The 7,597-nt window shown below is 61.7% G+C and overlaps 4 protein-coding genes across 4 annotated transcripts; 2 read left to right on the forward strand and 2 right to left on the reverse strand.

Annotated features, from left to right (window-relative positions):
* Window positions 1-63: 63 nt before the first annotated feature.
* GGTG_10518 (hypothetical protein) lies at window positions 64-1,790 on the reverse strand (the record flags this gene model as incomplete). Its single annotated transcript, XM_009228392.1, has 3 exons — window positions 64-810; window positions 897-1,053; window positions 1,171-1,790. The coding sequence occupies 3 exons, from the start codon at window positions 1,788-1,790 to the stop codon at window positions 64-66; spliced, it is 1,524 nt and encodes a 507-aa protein (XP_009226656.1).
* Window positions 1,791-2,781: 991 nt separating this feature from the next.
* GGTG_10519 (hypothetical protein) lies at window positions 2,782-3,345 on the forward strand (the record flags this gene model as incomplete). Its single annotated transcript, XM_009228393.1, has 1 exon — window positions 2,782-3,345. The coding sequence occupies one exon, from the start codon at window positions 2,782-2,784 to the stop codon at window positions 3,343-3,345; it is 564 nt and encodes a 187-aa protein (XP_009226657.1).
* Window positions 3,346-3,474: 129 nt separating this feature from the next.
* GGTG_10520 (hypothetical protein) lies at window positions 3,475-4,851 on the forward strand (the record flags this gene model as incomplete). The annotated part of the gene is made up of 1 exon (XM_009228394.1): window positions 3,475-4,851. One exon carries the CDS (start codon window positions 3,475-3,477, stop codon window positions 4,849-4,851), a length of 1,377 nt encoding a protein of 458 aa, XP_009226658.1.
* Window positions 4,852-5,019: 168 nt separating this feature from the next.
* GGTG_10521 (hypothetical protein) lies at window positions 5,020-7,597 on the reverse strand. The gene is made up of 4 exons (XM_009228395.1): window positions 7,138-7,597; window positions 6,109-6,975; window positions 5,789-6,033; window positions 5,020-5,700 (listed from the first exon to the last, which is right to left on the reverse strand). Exons 2-4 carry the CDS (start codon window positions 6,698-6,700, stop codon window positions 5,107-5,109), a joined length of 1,431 nt encoding a protein of 476 aa, XP_009226659.1. The 5' UTR covers window positions 6,701-6,975; window positions 7,138-7,597; the 3' UTR covers window positions 5,020-5,106.

Genomic DNA, 7,597 nt, shown 5'->3' on the forward strand with positions numbered 1-7,597 from the left:
TCGTCTGCCCCGCTTCGCCGCTAGCCACGCGACACGTGCACGTAGCTACTTTCGACCTCTTGGTCAACCGTGAAGAACTTCTTCGCGGCCGCGACCATCCTCAGCCCCCGCCTGCGGGCGGCGGCGACATCTCTCGCTTCGTCGACGTGGCGGCGCTTGGCGACCCCCGTCGCGCCCGACCCAGTCCGGCCCGATGTTGCTCCACACGCGCGAGCCGCCGCCCCGCTTGCGGCTCCTGGGCCGTCCGTCGTCGGCGCCCGGCCGCGGCTCTATGCGCTTCGCGCCGCCGCCGGGCTGGAACCGCGTGCGCGACCGTGCCAGCGACGCGCCGATTTGGAGGGTGCCGAGGAGCCTGGGCTGGCTGGGGTCGAAGGGCGCCGGGACGGGCGGCGACAGCACCGCCGAGGCGGAGGCCATGGTGAGCTCGGGGATGGAAGGGGCCGTGGGCAGCGCCGCCGCCGCCGCCGCCTGGACGTCGCGGACGAACGGCTGAAGAGCGGGGGTCGCGGGCGCGCTCGAGGTCAGGCCCCGCGAGCTGAAGTAGACGACGAGGAGCTGGGCGGCGGACGCGCGCTGCTCGGGGAGCCGTTTCCCAATGCGCGCCAGGAGTGGATGGTGGCTGGCCTCGGTCTCCAGGGTCTTTGTGAGCACCGCCCGTGACTTGTCGGCGGGCGGGAATTTGCAGAGGACGTTGAGCATCGTCGCGCAGAAGGACCGCATGTCGATCTTGGGCTCAGGGCGTTGTTGGTCGCCATGTCGACCTCCGGGGCCATGTACTCCTTCGTGCTCGCGCCAATGGCCACCTGGCTCCTGTGTCCGACAAGCCCGAAATCGGCAAGCTGGAACATGTATTTGCCGCCAGACAAGCCCTGGAACAGGATATTGGCAGGCTTAACGTCGCGGTGGACGAGGTTTTTGCAGTCCGGGTAGTCGAGGGCGCTGAGAATCTGCTCGGCCAAGGGAGGGCAGATGCTTGCGCGAGCATCGTGGCCCATGGGCTCAACCGGCATGTTCAGAGCTCCGTCATGCAGCGGCATGAACATCTCTGGGCGCCTCGGATTCAAGACGTCGTAACCCAGAAACTTCACAACGTGAGGCTAGATGTGGATGTTAGCGCGCGCCATCTGTGAATCGGGGCGGGGCGGTACGAGGTGCAAAGAAACGGCTTACATGGTCGAGGTGCCAATTGCCGAGTCCGTGTGGGACAGTGCCCTGGACTTGCCATCGCCTTCCGTCAGCTGGTCCCGCGACTTGAAGTTTGCCATGAGCTCTACGGCACTGTCGTAGCCGCGGCGCGCCAGCTGCTCCAGAAGCTTGTGGTTGTCCAGATGGACACTAGAAAGAGTTGACCTAACGAGCCTGAAGTTGTAGGCAGCAATCGAGAGGTTGTAGTTGGTGCCGTAGACGATGACGCTGCCTCCGTGCACAGTCTCGCCGCCATCGCCCGAGCTTGACGGACGAACAGCCACCGACCTCGGAGAGGTGCTGCTGCTTTTGAAGGAAAGCAGGACAAGGCCGGTGGCTGCGTTGAACTCGAAGGCGGCGTGGACGCGGGACATGGGGTTCTCGGGAGTGCTTTCCAGAAGAATAAGATGGGCATTCCGACCAAGCTCCGCCAGTGTGCGGCCGTTGGGCATCATACGCACATGGAAGCCAACCTCTAAACCAGGCTGGCCATCTTGACTCGTGGATACGAGGTGCTTGTTGTCAGGATGCCTGAGAGCATCATGGGCAAGGGGGTTGAGCGGCAGAAGATGGAAGAGAGTGCCTGGGTTTGGAGATTTGACCATCTCTGGGGCGCAGTGGATGAACACCCAGGAGGGAATGAAGAGCCAGGTAGGATTGCACCGGTGCTTGCAGAAAAAAGACTCGATATTCAAAGGATGAAAGAAGGGGTCGTGAAGTGAGTGATGGAAGCGTACGAAAAAAAAGCTTGGATATAGGGGAAGGGGCAAAAGTGATGGGCTATAAGGGATCGAGAGGGGGCTTCACAATATCTAGGATAGGATTACCACTGTAATATATCTCGGAAGGATTAGCCATCATCGGAAAACAAGCCTACCGCGGTAGACACGAGGCCTAGATACCACAGCTCAAAACGGCCAACGGCTATACTCGTGACTGAGCCTACTATGCTGGGACCCCGAAATCTCGAGCGGGTTGTGGCCTCTCGATATGGCTTCAAACGGCCGAGCCACCATCAGTGGCGGCAAGGCGAAATCCACTACTCCGGTGTGCGTAATTCACAGTCGAGAGGCCCCCTCCAGGTTCACCGAGGGTTGGTATCGCGAGGCCGTTCATGAAAGCCGATGTCGTAGATAATGTTACTTTTACCCATGCTCCTGGGTGTATTGGCCGTGTGTTTGCGCCGAATCCAACATTGCCGCTGCCCCAGGGTTCTTGATCTCGGTGTGAGGCCCATGTGTGGTGGACACACAAGGTACCTACCTACCTATATATCTCTACAAACGAGGAAACCATCACAATAAACATGACTCCGATCGTGCCCGGGAGCACCATCTTTGCGGGGGACAGTCGGACGGAATCCAGCTTTCGTGAGATGGAATGTTAGGAGCCCACTATCTTGGTCCTCGCCGCGGACGGGCTCGCCGAGGTCTAGCAGTGGAACTGGATTTAGAGGCGCGCGACATTGATTGTCGCCCGTGACCTTGTTGTGGCCTTTCTGTGGAACGCCGCCTCTGGGATTGGAAATACTAGCCGCCTAGATCGCGCGGCACACCCAAGGCCGCGTGGGGATATGGGTGCGAAGGGCCCAGAGGCATGGGCCTCGACGCCCTCAATTTTCTTACCACCCATCCCTGGTTTCTCTGGCACCTGGAGCGTGCGGAGCTGGGCATCAGATATCGGCGCTGGAAACCAGCCTCCAGCGACCGCCGCGAACGCCAGGGTCTCGCTCGGCAAACACTAGCTCGGAGGCAGCAGAGACAGTGGGAGCGACGAGGCAAGTATCGGCATATTGGTGGCGACCCCAAGCATCCTGGGCCTTGCCATTGGCAATGGGAGGATGAGCCTTCCATACTAGTGCCTGGGGAGCCGGCGGAACACGGCCCCACGCGCGAGCTTTCCAGCCCTTCACATGCCCGAGAGGACAGCCCAGACATGGACTACACCCCTTCCGAAGTCGACGAGCTGGAGTATATCGAGCGTATCAAGACCAGGCAGCCCAAAGGCTACTGGACTGGAAACGACGACCTGCCCGGCCAATGCAAGGACCCTGACGAGTTTGCGTCCTCTGCGCCGTCATCTCCCCGGACGCGGTTCGCCAGACTCGGACCAATCCCTGATCTTTATCGCCCGGGAGGGCAGAGACGCGGCGAGATCTAGCTCGAACAGAAGCAGCTCATCGAGGCCGCCCTCAAGGTGGAGGAGGGAAATGAAGCGGAACTGCCCCATCATCCCACTGTGCCAACTCCACCACTCTCTCCTCGATCGCAGTTCGCTCGGCTTGGCCCAATGCCCTGTGACCCTTTCGGTCAGCTCTCTGAGGATCGAGATGAGTGGCGGGAGAAGAGGGAAGAGATCGAGGCTGCCTTGAAGGTGGCCGAGGGAAATGATGCCGAGTTACCCGAGAACTGGTGGCCGACAACTCCATCTGCGTCGCTTCCCCTTCACAGCCGACTCACGCGGCTCGGACCAATGCCACCTTACAACAGTTTCAACAACCTCCAAGACGAATGGCTGAGAAGGAAGAATGAGATAGACGATGCCTTGGAGACAGAGCAGGCTCCCAGTGCCGAGGAGCTTGTACCGGGACAGGTCCAGCCAACCCGGAACCCTCAGGACGCCGTGGGGGATTTGTCTACTCTAGGCGTTACGAGACAGGGGCAGCCGCACGCGAGCTCGGCAGTCAGCCAACAGATTGAGGCGCAAAGGCCATCACCATCTCAACATGAGGACAGGACATCATCCTCAAAGAAGCGTCCGGCCGAGGAGGCATGGCCCGAGGACAGTCCGGCAAGCAAGCGGGCATGTCTCATGCGGGCCGAGTCCACGTCCGCTGCTTCCCAAAACGGCACGGGTCCTCAAGAGGTCGACAACGGCACGCCTGTCCGCCAGCCACTGGAGAAACTGCAAAACCTTCCGTCAACCATCGGGGTCCCCCCAATGTTTGATCTGGGAGCGCCCTACAGCGGCGAAAGCAGCACAGCGCCCAGGAAGTGCCCGGCAGAGCTTCCCTCGCCCGAGGAACCACCAGCGAACAAGCGGGTTCGCATTGTGCAAGAGACGGGCAACCAAGGCGACACACCCAAAGAGACGGACGATCAGGTCAACACAGCCAGAGACGAGGTTCAGCCTCCTCCTGAATATGCCCTCCCGACACCCGAAAAAGCCAGCGACACGCCGCGCCGTGGCCGTGGCCGCCTGAGAAAGAATTTCGACGCGGACGAGCCGCCTGTTGAAGTGGAGCAGGATCCTATCTTGGTCGCTACACCCCGCGGCCACGGCCGCCCCAAAAAGGGTCCAGAGACACCCGTAACCATAACACCCAGGCGTACCCGGGGCCATTCTAGAAGGGAGCTAGAAGCTGGTTCCGCCGTGACGCCTGCTCGGCGCGGGCGCGGTCGCCCGAGAAGGCAGCCTGCCGCGGCAAACCAGACTCCGGCGGAGAGCGATGTGGCCTCGGGCGGCACCCCCAAGTGCGGTTGCGGCCACACGCCCACACCGGAATCGGCTCCCAGCCTCGCGCCGACGTGGGACAAAAGGGCTGTCCGGGCCGCTACCGAGCCGCTAAATCAGGGAGGGGAGGGGATGGAGGCCACAGAGGCGGGCACGCCGCTGCGCACTAGAGCTGGGCGGGTTTCGAGGCCGCCTCAAAGATGGATGCAGTAGAGAGGGTTGGGAGAGGGGATATAGTGGTGGAGTAGAAGATGGATTCGAGGTTTCAATGTTTGTATCGGTTTTTTGCTCCTGAGGCCGTTTAGAGAGTGGCAATGATCGGATGGGTCCGGGTAGGGCGGCATCATTTTTCCATTTTGATCCTTTTGCCGCAGGCTGAGGTCCAGGAGTGATTTTTGAGTTGATTATTACTAGTGTTCCTCTAATGTCTAAAAGGCTACCCGTCATATACCCCATCCTCCATTAACCCTACAGCAACAACAACGCCGCCCACCCAGCTACACTAGCCATCGCGACCAAGCCAACATTTGCGCGCGCGTAAACCCCGGCATTCTTTTCACCCCCTTTTTCGCCTCCCTTGTCGCCCGATCCCGATCCAGACCCAGACCCAGACCCAGACCCAGACGCTCCGCCGCTACCACCACCACCACCACCGGCCGACGCCGACCGCGGCCGCTCCTCCACCAGCGCCGACACGGCCGACAGCACGTGCGCCTGCTCCAGCAGGCCCGGGCTCTGGGGCTCCGTGTAGTTGCGGGCGGCCCACCCGAAGCCGCAGCGGCGGCCGGTGCTCCCGCCGGTGCACTGCGAGACGGCGGCGGCGGCGGACTTTTTGAGGCGCGGCAGGGCGTCCCCGGCCGTGAAGGGCGCGACGCGGGCCGTCGTGGCCATCGACCGCACCAGCTGGCCCTTGTACGCGGTCAGGTCGCCGTAGCAGGACGCGCCGCCCTCGCGCAAAATTTCGCACGTCGTCTCGACGGCCACGTCGGAGGGGAAGAAGTGGGAGAGGGTGGCGGAGGTGAGCTTCTCGGTGCGCTCCTTCCAGACGGGGGAGCCTTTGGTCTGTGTACGGTGGGTTGTGATGGTTAGCGAGGGGGGTTGGTATCTTGTGAGGGTGTGTGTGTGTGTGTGTTTGCAAAGAGGTGCTTACAAAGTTGTACATAAAAGCGGCGCCCTCGGTCAGCCAGGAGGCGCTGCCCGAGTACCGCTGCTTGGCCATGCCGGTGCAGTTGTGGTTCATGGCGGCGCCGTAGTAGACGGCGTAGGTCTGGTGGTCGATGTACTCGATGTTCCACATCCAGTTCCACACCCTCTCCGAGTACTTGGCATAGGTCTCGTTGCCGGTGAACTTGGCCAGGCGCGCGCCGAGGTTCATGAAGCAGGTGTTTGCCAGGGCTGCGGTAGTTGGTCAGTTAGCAAGGGGCACAGCGCACCATGGCCCTCTTCCGTTACGTTGTGGGTGGCACGTACTGTCTTTGCGGTAGAAGCTGATCGCCCTCGAGTCAATGTCGGAGCGCAGGCCGCCGCCGCAGTTGTAGTTCTCGCCCAGCGGCTTCTCCTCGAACTCGAAGCGGGCGGCTTGCATGTCAAAGGCGTTCTGGGCCAGGCGCAGCCAGTCGGGCTTGGCCGGGGACGCCATCTCACTCTCGGCGGCCAGCATGGCGGCCACGGCCCAGCTGCACTGGTGGTGGTTGCTCATGAGGGCCCGCTGCTCGCTGGGGTAGTAGTCGGCGCCCTCGCCCTTCTGGGCCAGCAGGCCCTCGGCCACGACCTTTGCGTAGGTGGCGTCGCCGGTGCGGGCCCAGTAGTCGACGTAGGCGCTCAGGAACACGGCGCCGTGCCACCACCAGTAGGGCCCGTCGTCCATGGGGTCCAGCTCGGACAGCTTGCCGGGCGTGTGGCCCGAACGGTTGCCCTCGTACAGCGCCATGCCGTCATAGGCCAGGTCGCGCGCCGCGTCGAGCACGTGCTGGGGCGTGTCGAGCTGGAAGGAGGCCGCGGCCGCGCCGCCGAGGAGGAGCAGGGCGGCGCAGGCGACGGCGGGTTTGCGAAGAGAGGGCATCTTGTCTTTGCTGCCTTGAAAAGGCCGAAACCGCGAGCGAGTGGAGCGGTAGGGCGGAAACGAGCCCAGACGGGTTGGGTTGGATAGAGGAAGGGAAAAGAAGAGAGAGAAAGAGAAAAAGAAGGCCTGGGGAAAGCCAGGGTCGACGGGGTAAATATGACCCTTGAAATTCGACCATGGCTCACCCGGAGCGTGGGGAGCGCATCCACACGATAGGCTGATCCTGTTAAGTGCGATGGGCTTGGGGGTTGTTGGTCCCGCCCAGGCTGGTGGCCCTACATTGAGGGGTCAGCAATTTGGTAGAGACACGAGAATGGGGTAAGCACCGCCCATGGCTGAGGCCCAGACACGAGGTCCCATGCAGCCCTATTCAGCCCCTGAACACGCATGTCGAGGCTGTCAGGTGTCCTGGTGGTCTGGATAAGGTTGGTACCAACAGTTGCGATCCGAGAACTGAACAGGCGAGCAAGTTCATTGAGTCCACTTGACATGGTAGGCTTTTCTTGGTTTCTTGGTATTGTTTGACGCCGGTAGTGGGCTTTAGGCACGTCTCCCACTGGGGAACGGGGCGTGCTTTCAAGTGTAGGGTACGAGGAGAAATTCCGCCATAGACTTGGAAGCACGCCCTGTACCGTCGGGAAGCGGGCTCAAGCCCAACACTGGCGTTAAACAATACTAAACAAGCACATCTACAGACATGCTCTGCTTGTCAATAAAAAATAAGAATAAAAGTAAAATAAAAACCCCACAGCCCTCCTAAAGGCTCACCTCCCCAGCGCCTCACCCCACACCAGCCGGCTTTCATCCCCCTCCTCCCAGCGACCGGACCCGCCCCGCGCCCAGACCAGCGCGCGCTGCTCCCACGACCGGCGCATGGCCGCGAGGGCGCGCGCCGAC

Source organism: Gaeumannomyces tritici (genome assembly GCF_000145635.1).
Source record: "Gaeumannomyces tritici R3-111a-1 unplaced genomic scaffold supercont2.6, whole genome shotgun sequence".
Classification (NCBI taxonomy): domain Eukaryota; kingdom Fungi; phylum Ascomycota; class Sordariomycetes; order Magnaporthales; family Magnaporthaceae; genus Gaeumannomyces; species Gaeumannomyces tritici.